This window comes from Rhipicephalus microplus, chromosome 7 (genome assembly GCF_043290135.1).
Source record: "Rhipicephalus microplus isolate Deutch F79 chromosome 7, USDA_Rmic, whole genome shotgun sequence".
Classification (NCBI taxonomy): domain Eukaryota; kingdom Metazoa; phylum Arthropoda; class Arachnida; order Ixodida; family Ixodidae; genus Rhipicephalus; species Rhipicephalus microplus.
The window spans coordinates 80,992,627-81,011,976 of record NC_134706.1 but is presented as its reverse complement, the minus strand read 5'-3'; the positions used below and the strand labels follow the sequence as shown (position 1 = coordinate 81,011,976).

At 46.0% G+C, this 19,350-nt stretch overlaps 1 protein-coding gene across 4 annotated transcripts in view; it reads right to left on the bottom strand.

Annotated features, from left to right (window-relative positions):
* The window catches only part of nonC (serine/threonine-protein kinase Smg1), a 195,597-nt gene that overhangs the window by 89,154 nt on the left and 87,093 nt on the right, over positions 1-19,350 (bottom strand). For all 4 annotated transcript variants that reach the window (XM_075869329.1, XM_075869330.1, XM_037430511.2 and 1 more), the window contains 3 exons: positions 16,007-16,327; positions 3,236-3,347; positions 164-373 (listed from right to left, as the gene is read on the bottom strand). In XM_075869329.1, coding sequence (XP_075725444.1) covers positions 164-373; positions 3,236-3,347; positions 16,007-16,327 — 643 coding nt within the window. The remainder of the gene's footprint in view (positions 1-163; positions 374-3,235; positions 3,348-16,006; positions 16,328-19,350) is intronic.

Below are 19,350 nucleotides of genomic sequence, written 5' to 3'. Positions count from 1 at the left end.
AAAGCCCACTTCAAGAAAAGTTATGGCATATTGAACATTCGCGAGCGAGTCGATGTCAGGCCAGGATTTCACCCACGAGCAAGAAAATAAACCAGACAACGAAAACACCAACGATCAGATTGCTTTTGAACAGTGCCAATTGCTGAACGCAGCCAAGGGATACCTGTAGCTGCTGCAGTTGTAGATACTTGAAGTAGGCAGAGGCAGCCGACCGATAATAATGAAAGGCCCGGCTGAGCACTACCGCTCGCGATTCTAACAGGGAGTCCAGGGTCCGAGGGTCTAGTCGTGGGCAGACCGCCTCCAGCTCCTGTCGCAGGTCTGACCAGGCCATGTGGGTCCTGTCGACATGGCCGTCCGACTCGGGAAAGGCCTTCGATATGACATGCGAGAAAGAACAGGATGTCTTAGAGTTTCTTTTGCTTGTTTTTTTGTTCCTGCCAGACCAGTGAATTCCTCACTGAAGCATGTGTGATGCCGGGGACTACATCCCGATCCAGAGAACATCTCACACGACAATGTCATCACAAGCAGCATGAAATTTACAATTAGGAGGTACTGTCACAAAGCAATTCTATTGCGATTCTACGACTTTTCTTATACCTTTCGCTGCCATTAGCCGTCTGTCATTGGTCAAAACTCCTGGGCCGCTACTTTTGACCAATGGCAGACTGCTAATGCGAGATTAAGGCTAAAAAAAAGTCGTGTAGTCGCTCCACGATAGCACTTATGTAGAGAACTGCAAGAATAGGTAAAGTCTGCGAAAAAACTTCCGTACACCTTGGGTCGAAAAAAAAACAAAAAAAACATGCTGAACTTCATACAGTAGAATCTCGTTAAACACAATGAAGTTTAATATGCAGAGGAGTGTACATAGGGCTGCAGGAGCCAAATATTAAACCCACTAAACACAGAGCAGCAGTTCCAGCCGACACAGCAATTTTCTTTTCTCAGTGATTCCTATTTAATTAAGTCCTGCTTTATTTGGATCGTGATGCTCAACAATACCTCCACAACATCCTAGTCCTCAAAAGAGCTAAACAGGACTATTACTGTTTCTATTATTATTATTATTATTATTATTATTATTATTATTATTATTATTATTATTAAAGCTGTGCAAATACCAAAATTCTGGGTGTGTGAAGTAAATTTGAGTGTTTAAGTTTGAGTGCGACTTGACTTTTCAAATTTCTGTCAAATAGTTGTTCGACATTTTTGTAATACTTTGAAGTAAAACTTGAGAGAAACGATTGCAGAGCACCCCCCCCCCCCCCCAGGTTGTGCGCTAAGCACATTATTAAGAAATAAGGACACAGACGTGTTGTTTTTTTTTTTTTTTTTTGGCTAGGTTGATGAAGTACTGGAGGGATGGAGTTCCCTAGTTGTTGCATCAAAAGGGTGAAGCAGTGCAGAGACGAAATTGTATTAATTTACATGATTTGGTGCAACCAGGTGGATCGACTAAGCGGGCCGCAAACAGATCGTAGCAGAGCTACAGAAGATTCTCTGCTGCCAAAACTCTAACTGCCATGCATAATCATTGATGAAACAGTGCACTCTGTGGCCTATCTACCCTGTCTCAAGCCCTTCTAGATTCCCAATTCTGATGACACTTACTGCCTTGGAGGTTCCCTTTACAGCGTAGTGTCAGCAATGTGCTAGAGAGTTACAGCATTTGCAGCAATCTTTACGACTGCTTTACAAATCCTACATTACTAGACTCTTTTAGGACTGAATTATTTGCCCTGTACTACAAGCAGTTGCTCTTAAGCAAAGGGACACTAAAGGCAACTATTAAAGCCAACGTTCATTGTTGAAACAGAGCTCCAGAAACCTCGTAGTGTTACTTTTGTGCCAAGGAAGGGTCTATTTTGAAACAAATCACGTTTTAATGGTTCGAATCGGGTTAGCCCACTTCAAATTACCCGCCTCAAGAAGCTACTGGACCAGCTCGCGTCAGTGGGGCTCTTCGATTTTCCACTTCTGGCTACCCGCAGGCTGCCAGAGCCAGCCACATGTCCAGTGTAGCTACGCGAAAATTGAATTTTTGAACCACTCGCGTCAACCCCCATAGTAACGTCCGGCGTTTTTTTTTCTCCCATGAATCGAACAGAGACAAACAAGCACCATTTTATTGCATCTCTTGATGCACGGAAGGTTCTTCATTTAATGCATCTAGATCAATTACTAGTGATTAATTGTAGGCGGTCCTTCTGATGTCACCAGGATCATTTTGAGAAAGTCCTACTGCAGCACGTGTGTTCTTGTGCATTTACCTTAATTTCTTGGTAAATAGGGCACTGTTGTTAATAACATCGTCATTTTAGATTCTGTCATACATTGAGCTTCCACTCTGACGTAAATTGTTATTTGACTTTAGTGTCCCTTTAAGCAGTTGAAGGTTACACACACACACACACAAAAAACACGCCCATGAGATAGCTGTCCACAGCATGTGATAATGTGTGCCAACTGGCAGTTGTACAGATGATCTCCCTGACTATAATGCCCATTTAAATGACTCTCTGAGGGCCTGAATATTATCTCAAAAGTTATCCATCTGTTCATGAAGTGCAAGTTTAAATTCAAGCGACTCTTTAGCAGTATGAGCGGTAGCAAATAAGTCCCTGCGAAATTGCAGCAGAGTGTATGACTTACGCGCAGGACATTCCACAGCTGCAAAAAGATGGCAAATGACGAAGAAAAGACAAAATGATGCCTCACTAGCCCAAAGCACGCTTTTTTGTCTTATCAATACCACGACTGTTTGAACAGCGACATCGGAGACTGTATCTGCCACTCGATTTTCGGTACTGAAAGAAACTTCATTATAACGAAGTTGCACGTTGTGCAAAAATAAGTTTATGTTATATCCAAACATTTGTTATATAGGTATATTTCTAACACTATATGTCTTTGCAATGCTATTTTTCATTTACTTCATAATAACCAATACTTCGTTACATCTGAATTCGTTATACCGAGGTCTGAGAGTATGTCGCTGCTAGAGCCATGCTGACAATGAATCACTTTTACGCAAACTTGCTGGTATAATCACAAGATGCTCGTCTGGTTATTGAGCAGTATCCTCCTGTTCACTACATTCATCAGTCAGCGCACACTGACATTGGATGTCCTCAAAAGCGACCTTGTGTGAACACAGCCCCAGCATGCATATACTCGTGTTATTCCACTTAATGTAGCTCAAACAGACAAAACGACCCCAGCAGACCTGCACTCTCATGAGGATGCGCTTGGCGGCACTCTTCTCCTCATCTGTCAGGGAATCGGGAAGCAGGTATGCCAGGTCGTTGTCCTTTGTCGAGATGTTCAGCTTGCCGTCACTATGAGAGAAAAAAAAAAGAACCACCATAGGACGTCAGTGAAAGTCATGCCCTGCACTTTGTCCGCATCATTTGGTGCATGCACTTGAGAGAAGACAGCCAATCAAAAGACAGGCATCGCGGGCCCAAAGGACAGGCAACAACTATAGATTTGGAGTTGTAGCAAAGCAAACGAATATCATCACGAAAAATTTTACCCTGAAAGCATCACGGAGTCTTTCATACAATGCGGAGAGAAAAAGAGAGGCACTGCTTTACAATTTCGGCTTCACCAATGATACTTTTACCATCTTTCCAGGCAGACGAAGGAATGATCTGGCATCTCTTACTCGTTGCAATGTGGAGAATTAGAATTTTAACCACTAGTCCTCGTAAATACATAGTCACAACTTTGATGTTATCTTTTGCTCCACTGTTTGATAAATTTCTTTCAGTATTTGAAAAGCTGCGAGTTGGCTTGTTTTGTTGAATTTTGATCTGCCACAGAGCAATAAGTTAGGCGCCTCTGCGGTGATGATGTGCGGTGTTTTATGACGCCAACGGCCATTTGATGGCAAGAGTGCCAGGTCAATGGACAAGTGATGCGAACAATGATTATGATAGGTGGCTGTAAAAGGGCCTTAAAATTCCTCGCACTGACGAGGGTAAAAACATAGAAGCATTAAAACCATGACATTGGCGTAAAATGTGTGCAGTGAGAGTGAATGGCAAAAGGTGATAGACAGCATGCCTGCCAAGTTCAAAGACTCTGAATTCGGGAGATTTCTGCAACAAGGGGAGGGGGGGCATTGAAAAAACCAAGAACAAACAAAAAACACCGCGAAAAATAAAACGGGGTACGAGAGGGGTCTCAATCCCATACGCCAATATCAGCTTTGCGGACTTATAGTGGCTAGGAGTGGCTGAACACACGAGGGTAGAGTTTTTCACTAAGGTGAGAGTCTCAAAGGATCAATACAACAAGCAGAATCTATTTCAGTCAAAACAACTCGTGTGTGTCTTCTTGGGGCACACGTGAACGGACGAAACGGCGCAGCTGGCTGTCACACAAGCACGGGAGATTTTTTTACAAAAACGCCAAAATGCTTCAGGCCCCTTTTTATTGCAATTTTTATTGCAATTATATGAACAGTCCAGCCAAAATGCTTCAGACCCTTTTTTATTGCAATATTTATTGCAATTATATGAACAGTCCAGGCTGTTTTTTTTGTTTTTTTTTTTTCCGTCGCCACCGCTGCCGTCCTTCACCGTATATGTATACGTATCTATATTTATGAACACTCAAATAAAAAAAAGCCACCCGCGCTCGGCGCCCAGCTCGTCGCGTTGCACTGACGCATGCTTATCTCTCACGTGTACTTTGCCCCATGAATGGATGCCTATGCGCGCGCTTATCCTTTGGTGGGGGGAATCGTGTGCCTTCGGTTTTCACTGAAACGAAAGCGTTAGTTGCCGGGCCCACAAAGGTCACTACCGTCTCTGCACAGGCCCCTTTTGCGAAAACAGCGCGCTTTTCATACACAGCGAGGTAAAACAACTAATACACTTGTTAGTTTGTACTCATCTGTACCTGTGATTACGTATCGTGCATCCTTCTTGTTTAAACAGCGCGGTAAACGCTGTTAGTTCGCTTTCGTCCTGCGAGTATTGTTCTCGTGCGTCATTTGTGTGTGAGCAGCGAGCTGCAGCTTGCCGTTCTCAGCGTTACATTCCAAGTTGTTGCTGTCGCATTTATTGCTTCGTCCTTGCGACAAAACTAACGTTTAGAAATTTTTTCACGTATTTACTGCTTTTAACCTACTGCTGCGTGCCCTTAGAGCTCAAAGAGCGCTATCGCGTCGTCGCGACAGCGGTTTCGTGCGCGGCGGTTGCGACGAATGGTAGTTCATTTTACAATCCCCATGCGGTTGGCTGCGCACACGCCTTCAAAACTAAGTCATTTTATACAATCTACGATAGCATCTGCCGCAAGTTTGTCCACAGAGTTTGCGGAAAGCAGCCTTGCTTTGACTGGTTGAGCGCACACTTTCGGGGTTACCTCAGTTACGTCGTCGCCATACATGATCTTGTCAAGAGCGACCGCGGTTTCGTCCTCAGCGGTTGTGGCAACGACAATAACACGCACTGCAGTGCGCCGGTCGCACGCGTACTTCCGAAGCTTCGAGTACGTTGCTCTCAGCCTTCGTTCGACAGTTTCCATACTAAAGTTCGTATCACCCACAGCGATAAAAAAATGTGTTCGGAACATTCGAAGTGAGGCCCAATGAACATAATAAAATTTGGCTGGGAAATTAAGAACTTGTATCTGCTGCGGTTTTGCGTCACTGAGATTATACTGTTCAATTACATGAACGCCTCTTAAACTCATTTATAGTAATATGGGGTAGGTTCCAAAAGCCTGCAGCGGATTTAGCTGGTTTTTTGTCAATGCGGCCAGATCAGGCACAGAAATTTCGATTTCCAAGAGATTTTCATGACAACCGTACAACAGGAAAAAACGGTCAAAATCCAGTAGTCTTCCAGCCAATCCGGGAGACTTGGCGGGTATGAAACAGTGATGAAGATGTAGCCACCGCAACCTCTGAAGAGAGGTTGCGGTGGAGCACCTGGGTATATGACGTTAAAAGTACGTACGTCTGTTAAAAATGCCAGCAATCATTTATGTGTGAAAAGGGGTTCTCTACCGATGAAAATTGATGGGTGCAAAGGTATCTGTTGTTGGTATGGCAATAAAAAGTGCTTTTTTCTGAGAGCACCTAAATCACTGCACTGGACGAGGATGTGGAGAACCGTGAGCGGTTCTCCATATCTCTCACACAATGATGCATCGCCACCAGACAAAAGGTATGAATGTGTCGAGTGTGTGTGTCCTATCTGTAGTCTTGTATATGTGACTTGTATGTAGCGTGATCTGGATACTGTTGGCCAATTTCCGATTCTCGGTTTGATAACATGGTTTGTTTTCTGTTTGCCTATCCCATAGTCGCTGCTGCCAGCACGCCCTGAGCTTCCGTCATAGGAAAGGTTTCAGATCAAGTGCAGGGACAGCTATGGATGTATTGGCGGCAGCGTTGTTTTGAGCAGATGCGGCAAGCTGATCCGCCAACACATTTCCAGCGATCTTGCGGTGCCCTGGCACCCAGCACACTACAACATGTCGTTTGAGAGCATAGATCTTGCATAACAGAGAGTACAGTGACACAAGGACATGATTTTTATGTTTTCGCAGAGTTTTCTAAGCCGTTACTACACTCAGCGAATCTATGTATATTACCGCACATTGTAGTTGCAGTTCTTTAATATGCTTGACGGCCACAGAAACCGTGTGATTCTCTCTGGTGAAGATGCTTGTTTCGGAGTGCAGAATACTGGAGTTATAAAAGGATGGGCCAACAGCTGCATAGGACACACCAGTGTGAGATTTTGAAGCATCTGTGAAAAATTCTGGGCAAGTATACTTGTGCTGGAGTTCGAGGAAGTGCGTGTGGATATGTGCAGTAGGTGCATGTTTAGTGACTTCCACGAAAGATAAATCGCAGTCTATAACTTGCCATTTCCACAGTGGCAGATATACTGCTGGGGCCATCAAACGGTGTTCTCCAAGTGGCACACCTCTTTCCTCAACAAGCCTCCAGACATGGAGTGAGTAGGGCTGTCTGAGCGAGGGACTGTTATCGAACAAGGTAGAATTGGACCGATCATTAATTGTGCAGCGAGTTGGATGTTCGTCTGCGTTAACCTTAAGATAGTAAAAGACATGTAACATCTCTGCAGATGGAGCGACCATTCATTTGATTCTACGTACAGACTCTCTACGGGGCTAGTTGATTGATATGTGGGGTTTAACGTCCCAAAACCACCATATGATTATGAAAGACGCCGTAGTGGAGGGCTCCGGAAATTTCGACCACCTAGGGTTATTCAACGTGCACCCAAATGAGAGTGCACGGGCCTACAACATTTCCGCCTCCATCGGAAATGCAGCCGCCGCAGCCGGGATTCGATCCCACGACCTGCGGGTCAGCAGCCGAGTACCTTAGCCACTAGACCACCGCGGCGGGGCCTCTACGGGGCTTGTTCGAAAAGCACCCGCAGAGAGGCGAATGCTTAGATGGTGGACAGGGTCGAAAATCTTTAAGGCTGATGGTGTCAGAGAATGATAGATTATAGCACCGTAATCTAGATGCATGCGTACGAGGTTTTTATATAAATTTATCAGGCCTTTCTTGTCACTGCTCCACGCAGTTCGTGACAAAACTTTCAAAATATTCATGGTTTTTAAGCACCTGTCTTTTAAATACTTGATGTATGTGATGAAGGTTAGTTTTGTGTCTACTAATAGGCCCAGAAACTTATGTTCGGTCTTCACAGACAGACGACCATACAGATCAATCTCTGGATCGAAATAAACACCCCTTTTTCGGCAGAACAAGAAGCAGGTGCTCTTTTTCGCATTCAGTTTAAAACCTTTCTCATCTGCCCATTGAGAGACCTTGTTCAAACCTAAGTGAACCTGACGTTCACACACTGAGAGGTTACAAAACTTAAAACCGACCTGCACATCAACATATTGTGGGGGTGCTGACCCCCCCCCCCCCTGTAAAGTTGTCTGCGCTGCGTGGCGCACGTGTCTCGCCCCAAGGCTTTATTTCGGTGGGGACCACCGCCGGGCGATAGATGGCCTTGTGTTCGCTTTGAGTACCACTGTTGGTAGAGTGGTAGCGCCGGCGGTGGCCCCTGGCGGAAGGCAGGCCTTGGTGGTGGGCGAGAGTTGAGCGAGCCTCTTCTGCGCGTGGCGGCTGCCGCGAACGGTTGCCTGTAGCGTGGGTCCCCGGTGCTCGGCACCGCGGGCTTCACGCCGGGGTCCCACGTGGAAAGTCAGGCGTTGGCGCCGCCGCCTTGGGTATGTGTTAGTGTGTTGGGTGTGTTAGTGTGTGTTTATCATGTTATTGTGTGTTTAGTGTGTCACTGCGTTATGTTGTTTGTATGGTAGCGTGTTAATTAAAATTGATGTAACATTCGGCGGACGATATCGTCATCTAAATTAGTTAATAAATGTATGTATGTTGTGTGCTTTGTACCGACCGCGTCTGCAGTGTCCGTTCACTCCAAAAGCGTGGTGTGGTGATGCGCTTGTTTCGCCTCGCCGAGACCCCACACTGGCTGCCTAACGTGGAGCTCTTGGAGTATCGGACGACAGTTTTTGCGGTTCAATACAGAGATTTTGTTAGAGCCGGAGTAGAGTAGGCCTAGGGGGGACTTCTTTGCTAGCGTTGGTGGTGTGCTTTGTTGAGAAGCGAGGAGATTGGTTTTGTAACGTGTTTGAATTTGTCGGCAGGTTGGCTTTCTATTTATTTTTTTTTTTGCTCGCAAGTGTTATTTTTTGTTGTTGTTAGTTTTCAAAAACGTTGTTGAATTAGGACGAGAGCCACGCGGTCTGCATCCTGGGGTGAGCAAGGCCTAGAGCACGTGGTTTGTAGGCCAGGCCCGAAGCGAGTGAGTACGGAAGCCTTGTGGTATGTACAGTTAAACATATTTCATGGGAAAATAAGGCGCAAGGAGTTCATTTTGACTACTAAAAGTGTGCAGCTCAATACACCTCCTTGTGGCACTCCTGTTTCTTGGACAAATATTCATGATAAGACAGTGCCAACTCGGACACGGAATGTCCAGTTGGACAAGTAACTTTCGATTATTGCGAACATTCTACCCCGCACACCTAAACCTGACAAGTCTCGGAGTATGCCAAAGTGCCACGTAGTGTTATAGGCCTTCTCCCTATCGAGGAACACCGATAGAAAGAATTGTTTATGAATGAAAGCATCCCGAATTTGTGCTTTGATACCGACAGGGTGGTCAGTAGACGACTTAGTCTCTCGAAACCCGCACCGGAATGGGTCACGCAGGCTATTTGTTTCAAGGAAACGCATCAGTCATCTATCATTTTTTCAAAAACCTTGCAAAGGCAGCTCATCAATGCTACGGGCCTGTAGCTTGATGCTGAGCATGGGTCCTTGCCCTGCTTAAGAATCGGAATAATGACTGCTTCTTTCCAGGCAGAAGGGATCTCACCAAAAAGCCAAATGGCATTACAGTCGCCGGCCGTTAATTCGGACCCTGAAAATTCAGACATCTCATGGCACCGCCACTCTCCCGATTGATCCTAATGTAAACTCACGACCGAAAATTCGGACGCCCCCCTGTGCCCTATTCGATTACTCGGACTCCGTTTGACTAATCGAATGCGTCACTGTACGCCATTACGCGCTGACAGCGACGTTAACAATAAGTCTGCTAGGTTGCCAGCACTGATATGCTGCGCTAGCTATGGATAGATATCGGGCCACTGTCAAAATGCATGCTGAAATCGCCACTGCCGATTTCGAAGGCTATGTGTGGCGACGCTTTTTATTTTTTAGCCAGTTCAGCGGCCAAGCCAAGCCACCTACAGAGTCTGTTCGCTGTGGCGTTTGGCGTGTGTGTCAGCAGTGTGTGTCAGCAGTGTCAGTCAGCTGCTTCTGCGGCTAGGTCTGGTTCGTCTTGTTCTCTGTGTTCTCGCTCTCTTGAGTGTTCCGTGGCGTGCTGAAATGGCTCTGACGCCACCCGTTGCTGCGCCGTCGGGAGTGAATAAACCCGGCCAACGTGGGAGCCAACGGAAAAAGCGGAGACAATTCGCTAGGTAGAAGGCGGCCGACCTCAGTCTGAAGTGGCTTGAGCATTTTCTATTTCCAAGCAAACAGTCTCGGAAGCGTGCGTGTGTGCAGACATGACAGTTTTTTCGGGCGATAGGGCCTATACAAGTGCTCTTTTTTCGAGTGAATCCGTTTTTTCGGACTCCCGATTACTCGGACTTTTTGGCGGTTCCCGTCGAGAAAGAAACAAGAGCTTTTTTGGTTTCAGGAGGCAGACGTTTGAGCATTTGTATAATATACGGTCGGAGCCTGGGGCAGTTCTGTTACAGCAGTTAAAGGCGAAGGCCAATCTGAGAATTCAACTTTTTATTTTTTTAAGATATCCTAATGAAACTTTCAGGGTATATTCACTACATTAAAACAAGAAAAACTACAATGTTTCACGAAATTGTGTTCAGGGGCTCTAGAGTTACTGAGGTCTAACTGGGTGTTTCACTTGTGTTCCAGAGGAAAAGCCCGAAGAAATCCCAGGACATACCAGAAGGTTGAAATTATTTGTGGTCATCCCTGGAGAGATACCCTAGGGCGCTAAAGAGCAGTATTTTTTCGATTTCACCTCCAAAAAAATTTTATGCAACTTTGAATTTGATGTAGCCAGTAGGTATGACATTTATCAAAAACTAATTGTTTATTATTTAAAAATGGCACAGATTTTCAAAAAAGGAAGCTTGTTACACCCTTGCAAAATCATCCAGGAGCAGAATAAAAGAAACGACACATGGCAAATGTGATGAGCAGTTCTTAAAAAATTTCTTTCCTCAGCACCACAACAAGCTAAAATATCTATTTTGAGAAAAAAGGCTTTGAAAGTTCAGCACATGCGTTTTCCTCAAAAAGCTTCGGCAGAGTAGCTTGAAATGTCCTTGTACACTCTTTTCCTCTTTTGTCCTCCCTCCATCTTCTCTAAAACCCGTTAGGAGTTTTCTTAAAACTTTTTTTTTTCAGACGTAGGGCATCTTTTTTAAAAGCCGAGAGCATCAGTTCAAAATTTTTTGTGTTACTGACGTAGATTCGAGTTCAGAGTGAACGGCGTCTCGACGTCTCGCAATCGCATTGATTTCTTCCTTAGTTAGGAAATGCCTCTGCAAATGAAGGATCGATGGCCCATGCACGCTACTGGCCCCGATGCAGACGAAGTGCTGTGTCTGGTGATCTTGGCAACACTCGGTGTCACGCTCGACGGCACAGATTCAGAGCAGGTGCTGAATCCGGCAATCTCAGACACGCTCGATGCATCGCGGCTCCAGGTACACACGGTTTGTCAGATTGCGGACTGGTAGCAGCTGACAGCACAGTTTCGCCGTCGCAAGCATCTACGCACTGGGCACTTGCAGCAGAAAAGCAGAATTTCGATTCTCGTAGAAGCCGCATAACACATTTCCATGCTCCGAGCTAGCGCAACATCTTCGACTTCGTTGCCGGCATCATGCACAGCAACAAAGATAAGGAGCACAAAACTTGTACGAGAGAAAAAAGAGAAACTGATCAAAAATAGAGAGCAAGGCAAAAAGCGGCTCATAATCAAACGTCTATCGAGGCGGCCGGAGCAGAAATGCAACAGCGAGACGAGAGCGCCGGACGTGCCATCGCCGGGAGGGACCGCCCCCTCTTTCAGCGCAGCAGCCAATGGCGGGCGCGCTTTCGCCCGCGAGATATGAATGAGCTGCTCTAGCCAATCAGCCCTCCGCATCGCATCTTGGGGAAACGCCGATAGCATCTCAAGCGTGCCGTTTATGCCATTTTGAAAGGCGGCAAATGATAAAGAAAGAATTCAGGGTCGAAACTAGACAAAGATGGTACAGGACGGCCGCCTGGTCTCGGAATATAGCGCGCGCGCGAAGTCTGGTTTGATTTTGGCTTTTGCGCGTGGTTTGGGTGCTGCGGCGACCTCGAAAATAGCATTTTCTTTTTTTTTTTGCATTTTGGGGTTGAATTAGGTGCTGATATTTACAGATGATGATGATATATGGTGTTTTCTGGCGCAAGGGCCATTTGATGGCCAAAGAGCGCCAGTTCATGAGACAGGAATGTGGACAATGGTTGTGATTAGCGGCTGTATAGGGGCCATAAAATTCCTCGCAGTAAAGCGGGTAAAAACATACAAGTAATAAAATCATGACCATGCCGTGAAAAGTGTGTGTGGTGTGAAAAGGTGACAAAAGTTGGTGATAATGAAAAACAATGGGGGACATGTATGGCATTAGCACAAGTACCTCACACGTTAGTACCCTTGCGTGCAAGAGCCGTGAGGCAAGTGCTTTTCTGTGTAGCCACCGCAGCAAAAACCTCTCTAGAGAGGTCGTGCTACGGTATGCCCGGGCATATGATATGAAAATTATGAATTTCCTTTAAAAACGCTAATAATGATTTGTGACTAAAACTGATATTTACAGAGTAGGTAGTTTATGTGACATACAACTCAACAATACCGTTTTTCGAAAGCAGACTTCGAAAGCAGTTTTTCGAAAGCAGATACTTGTAGCTCAGCTAAAACGAAATGTTCATTGTATGCCTCATTGTCAGTGGATTTGCGTTCTATTTTCTGTTTTTCTATTCTTGCTTTTATCGTTAATGCTGGACAGTAATGGGATGGGCTACAGACCTGTTCAAAATGCGCCCCAAGAGTGTTCGCCCGGTCTTCCAAACTCTCCTCTTGTGTGTTCACTAGGGGAAGTGAGTGTGCTTGTCGTCCTGCCACCTTACCAACCATGTTCCATACTCTCGCCTCATATGCATATGAATAGATTCCCAATAAAAATTTGTGCCAACTTTACCTTCTTGCCTCTTGGCACATTCTCCTGCCTTGCGACCTAATGTTCTTAAAATGTATAAGATTCTCCGACGTCGGTGAATCTCTCAGCAACTTCCATGCCTTATTTTGTTTCTTGCGCGCATTACGGCACTCATTATCCCACCATGAGAATTGTCATTTGCCGGACCGCCTGCATGTTTGCGGTATACATTTCATTGCAGCATCAATCAAAAAAGCTTTCAAGTAGCTCACAACAGCTTCTATGCTTAACACCCCCATGTCAGTCCAAGTTGAGAGAGTAATTTTTTGAAACTGTTCCTAATCGGCTATATCGGTGAGCCATTTGGGAACCTGTGAAGGACATGCATTTGATATTGATGTGCTGAGAACTATAGAACAATGGTCACTACCGTATTGATTATTGATGACTTCCCATTTAAATAAAGGTAGGAGTGATGGAGATGTTATGCTGAGGTCTATTTACGAGTAGGTGCTGTTAACAATATTGTAATATGTTGGCTTTTTGCAATTCAGGAAGCAGGCACCGGAAGAAAAAAGGAACTGTTCAATCAGGCGACCTCACGCATCGGACCGAGAGTCGCCACAGAGGCTATCATGTGCATACAAGTCCCCGAGGACAACATAGGGTTCCGGAAGTTGATTTATGAATGACTGGTATTCCTGTTTATCGAGTTGGTGATTGTGACCAGTTTGTTGAAGAGGACAGCACGGATGGCCACCCCCTCAAAGGGTGTTTGAAGCGGTAAATGTGCACAAGCTGTTTCTTGATCAACTACAATGGTAACACCACCAGATGATGCGACAGTATGATCCTCTCGAAAAATAGTGTAACTGCGTAGGAAGGCTGTGTGCTTGGATTGTAAGTGTGTTTCTTGCACACACAGCACATTTGGCGTATGTTTGTGTAGAAGTTCTTGTATATTGTCGAGGTTTCTCGGCAGTCCTCTGACGTTCCACTGTAGTATGTGTGTCGTTTTATTGTTGTGTGGTGCTGTGTGTACAAAAGTATTGCCTTAGCTTACAGGGCATTTTGGGGGTCCTGTAATTCGGGTTTTTTTTTTTTTTTTTTGCACACTTCAAAGAGTTGCGCCTATCCTTCAACCCCTGAGGGGCCAGAGGAAAGGGACTTGTATCCATCACCTCCTGCGAGGTGGTGGATGGTGCCTGCCCAGCAGGCACATTCGCAGTAGTTTCGGGCCTAACTGCGCTTGCAGTGGCCCGGAATCTTGCAGACACTGAAGTCTGCTGGCCCCGTTTGTCAGGTGGCGGAGCAGTACAAGCTGCTCCAACCGCAAGCGCTGACGGTGCGACCTTGTTCACACTCTGTGTGACACTTGCGACCGCGGAAACGTGCGGCACAGCGCCCCGGCGCGCCACATCTGCAAAGGAGGGAATGGACTGATGAAGTGCAAACCGTTTGCGTGCTTTTTGAAGGGATAGACTGAATTTAACTTTAAGCTCGAGGATTTGTTTTTCTTTTTTCCAGGATGGGCACAATTGCGAGTAGGCGGGATGGTCTCCTTCGCAGTTCACACAGTGGGCTGCTCCAGTACATTCTTCCGATAAGTGTTCGTCGGAGCTACAATTTGCGCAAGTTGCACGCCCTCTCAAGCTTCGCGATCAGTGTCGAAAGCGCTGACATTTGAAACACCTGCAAAGATTTGGTATGTAGGGCCCGACTCAAAGCCTGCAGTAGCCGGTTTCAATTGAATCGGGTCCATCGCTGATACCAAATGTGATAATTATGTGTTTTGTTGGAGTTTCTTGTCTTGTCGTATGACTATTCTTTGAACCTTCACTACATTCTGGCCTAGCCAGCCTTCTAATAATTCACTTTCAGATAGGTGGAGGAGGTCATCATCAGACACCACACGGCGCACTGTATTCATAGACCTGTGTGGGCCTACTGAGACTTCAGACTGGGAAGTCTCGGAATGCTACAAGTTTAGATAGGTTATACAAGTTTAGATAGGTTATATTGTAGCTTGTGTACTTCCAAGAGGAAGTCGCCGCTTCCCAACTTATTTACAAAGCAGCCTGGGCCAATGGCTTCTGTGAGCGTTTTCGAAACGAAGAAAGGTAAGATTGATCAGACTGTTTTGTTTTCTTCTTGGCTGTGCATGCGACATGGTACTTTGGGAACAACTGCTTTGGTTTCAGGAGTGTTATGCTTTCTTCTGTGCGCCACCTTTTCGAGTGGCGATCAGGGAGTGCGGGAAAAAAATGTGCCATACAGGAAATGTAATATTCGGTGGCGATGATGGACACCCACCACCGATCCCAACAAGGGGACCCAACAAGGCTATTGAATAGTAAACACTTGGAGACTCCAACCATGCATCGCCGCTATAACCAAATATATCTACCCAAGGTTGGATAACTACAAAGGGTTAACCCTCACTGCCAGGAAGTTAGGAACTAAACGAAAAAGAGAAGATGACAGGACAGATAAAAAGTGAGAGACAAAGATAATATAGGTAGAGAGAGATATAAAAAGGCGACTGCCGATTTCCCCTGGGTGGGGCAGCCCAGGGGTGCCGTCTACATGAAGCCGGGGCCAAAGGGGTGTGGTGCCTTTGTCGGAGGTGCCTCTGTAGTAGCCATAGCTCAGAGATATGGGTCCCAATTTGCCCAAGGTTCGAACTGTGCCATTAGGCAGCAATCGTGCCTAATGTTGTACAATACCATCATTCAATATATCCAGCAATTCGGTGAGTTTTGCCTATCCAGAATCCCCTGCTGCGCATTTGATCCTCAACTAGCTTTGACTAACAAAACAAATATGGCTGAACCTAAATATGGCTGAACCTAAAGCACGTATGCACCAAATGACCGGTTACAATGAAATAAATTACGCATAGTGTTATCATTACAACAGTTTCAGAAATACACGTTTATAATGATTCCTGGGACGTAACAAGGTTACCTTTGCGTTGAACTGACTTCACCATAAGTAGGTATGAGCAAACACAGTTTAACCTTGTTCGTATGCTATTCAAGAAATGCCAGAAAAAAAACCTAAAAAAGCACATAATAAACCTGAAAAAGCACACAATTAGAGATCACAAAACCGTTGCGCAGTTTCTCTTCATAATGTTCTTAAAAATGCTAACACCAGAATGTTGTATGAAACGGAAATGTATGTACAAGTTTCTACAATGCCCCATGAAGCATGACAGAATTGAGAGACCAACCTGGGTGCATCGATGACCTTGCGACCCCAGCGGTAGCACCAGCCTGCATAGGTGGCCCACGCCTTGGGCAAGGTCGGGCACAGGGACAGGCTGTGCCTCAGCAAGGACCCTATGGACAACTCCGAGCTGCTGAGCAGGCCGTCCAGGGGCTGCAGCTGCGGAGGGGGCGCGGAGCACTTGCGCTGATGGCCGGACGGCGAGAAGCCGTACGAGAAGGCGGACGCCAAGCCGTCAACGTGGCCGTTGCGCGGTCCATCCCTGAGCAGCGGCTCGACCGTTGGCGGCTCCGCCTGCAGCCACTTGGCCAAGGTCAGCAGGGACCTACGTGCAACAAAATAAAAGCATGATGTGCCCACTACCTACAGAACGAAATGTGTTAGGCTGAGAGGTATGTCTACAGGGCCTTGTCAAACAAATCCTTTACTCATTTTACGAAACAGAACCACAATATTATCACATTGTCATGATGGTGAAGCGAGCAGGATGCCGTCAGTCAAGGTGAAATGTGATTGGGTGAACTTGTGTCCAGTAAGAGAAAGACTCAAAGTACAAGCCTTAAACAAACACTTAACATACAGTTTTAACAGCTATCACGAACGTCGGGCATCGATCAATCTGCTCATCTATGATACGCATTAACCATCATAGGTGCCTCACCAAATATACCGGTGTTAGCACCGGTGGCTCTATCAGCTCTACATTTAAACTTAGTTACTCACAACCTACGCTAACAGAACAGTCTGAAACAATCACCAAGTTTTCAAGCACTGCAGCACGGCTGACAAGTGGTGGTAACTAATGACAAGTTTTGTGAATAAATCCCGATCACATTAATCAAATAAAATACATAGGCCTGTGCGGAATTGTGAAACGAGGTAGCAACAGTGGGGCGCCCCAAAAAACAAATGCAGCTGTTCGATAGCAGAGCCAGCATGCTTTAGCAGAAAAAAGTACAGGATGTTCAAAAGGCTTTTTCCGAGGTGCAACTAAGCATAAAATCTCACAAAGAAAAGCAAATTCAAAGAACCCTAGAGGTAGCTCCCCAAGTCCGATTGGGGACATGAAAACCAAAATTCCAGCTGGACAAGGCACAATAATACAGTCGAGTCTCATTAATTCGAACAGACTTCATACGAACTTCCAGTTAATTAGAACTCACGATGAGGTCCCGTCAAAGCTATGTGTATTCCAGTGGGCGAAAACGCCCGGTAATTCGAACGCGCAAGCACTTGCAACAGTTAGTTCGAACACACTGCGCTCCAAAAATGCTCTCAGCACCCCGCCCAATCCCGTGGCGGCAACTCCGACACCTCAACCCTGCGCGCGAAAAAAAGGCTGCGGTGGAATGTTTTCCCTCTCTCAAATGCCAATCTGCTACGCGCCGGTGCCATGCTTCGCCCTTTCCCGTCCCTGCCACGTAACCCTCCTCCTTTCAACAAGGCACGCAAAGAGAGCAAGAAAAAAAAAAGTTTCTGTGGAGTGTTTGTTCTCTTTCAAATGCCAATCTGCTTCTCTCCGCATAGAGACGCTCCTCCTTTCACGTCATGTGCTGACCCCGCTGCGGATTTGGCACAGAGGGTAGTAGCGCGAAGATGCAGTCGTTGTTGTCGTCGTTTTTAGAGTGTCGGCGCTGGACATTGCCGCGCGCAACTTCTCTTGCTAGGAGAATGCTGAAGCCGAAGTAGATTTACTTTGCAAGCTGCGTGCAGAATTGATTGACACGTTGCAAGGCAAACGTGTGCAGACACGCATAACCAATTACTTCAAGTAATGAAAAATGTCCTGTGATTTGTCAATAAATGTACAGTGTTTACTCGTGTAATCCTTGCACTCGCATAATTCTCGCACTCCCAAAAATAATACGATTTCTTTTTTTCCTTGAGTAGTTATCGCACCCCCAAAATTTACGGCAATAATATCATCTGCTTGTTCCAGCCACTGGTGATAGCGTGCGCCGCCTGGCGCCATCTACTTAGCATAGTGCATACTATTATATTGCACCAAAATTCAATCTAATCCGATCCAAGCTAAGCCAAAGTGGCAAGTGCGCGTTGCGGCACGATTTGTATGTTGTGTCTGTAACCTTGTTACGTTATGGTGCAGTACGGAAGCTACACGGCTGCTTTCAAGTTGAAAGTGATTGATCATGCACTAAACAACGACAACAGGACCGCCGGTAGGCCCTTCGAAGTAGACGAGTTTTCTGTTCGCTACTGGTGACGGCAGGTGAAAGCCACCAAGACATGTTGGGCCTTCCGTGTGCCCAAGACTGGGATTGATGGTAAACTTTATTTCTTTAGAAGGTCACTGCGGACGATTCTGTAAAGGGGGGACATGCCTTTGACAATGGACTTTCTTATTTCTGGTTGGATGATGATGAAAATTGGCACAGACACTAAGAATGGCCTCACCGTGCATCCATAAAAATTTCGAAGCGATAGCACAAATACTTAATGAGAGACAAATTATTTTTGAATTGAACCTCGTGGAGGGGCTGGAGGACTTATACAGTGAAATCTCGATACAACGAATTTGAAGGGACCGCGGAAAATAGTTCCGTTATTTTGAAATATCGTTATAGTGAAAACATCGAAAATTCGCATTAAAAATCGTAAATGCAACAAAAGGAGTCGCCTACCTTTGCTGTGTACACAACCGCAAACGCTTGATTTTATGACGAGCGTGAAAAGAAACAAAACGCGAAGTATTCCGGAATGAGCGCACGTTTATTTGAAAAAGTCGGTGATCTTGGCCTGGCGGGTGCCGCTCAACTGCCGCAAGACGAACGCTTCGAAGTTGTCCACATTCTTATGCTCTGCTTCGGTGGCATTGCTGCACCTGCCAAGGTAAGTGCGCATCTTTCGCACGCATTCCATGATGTCGGCGTTGGAAAGCGATTCTTCTGGTTGGCTAACGGGCGCGGTCTCAGCGTCGTCTTCACCATTGGCGTCCTCGTCGCTGTTATCACCACGAACAGCACTGACGATGTCATCGGTCGTCAGTTCGGCTGACGTGCATGCTTCGTCGTCGCACTGCACATAGTCCTCGAACGTCACCGAGGCATCCATCGCGAGTCTTTCGACGACTTCTTGCCACATGCCACTCGCGTCGCTTTCTTCGCTGCCTTGTTCAGATTCAGATGGCATTACTACCAAGCCTGCCTTCCTCCAGCAGTTCTGGATGGTGGTTGATGTAACGCTCCACCAGGCCCCGGTAACCATTTCTGTGGCCTGTCGCACATTGATGGAGGTAGGCAGCTTCATCCGAAGATTTATCAGCAATCGCTGAACCAGGCGTGTCCGGTAATGGGCCTTGACACTTTTTATGATGCCTTGGTCCAGTGG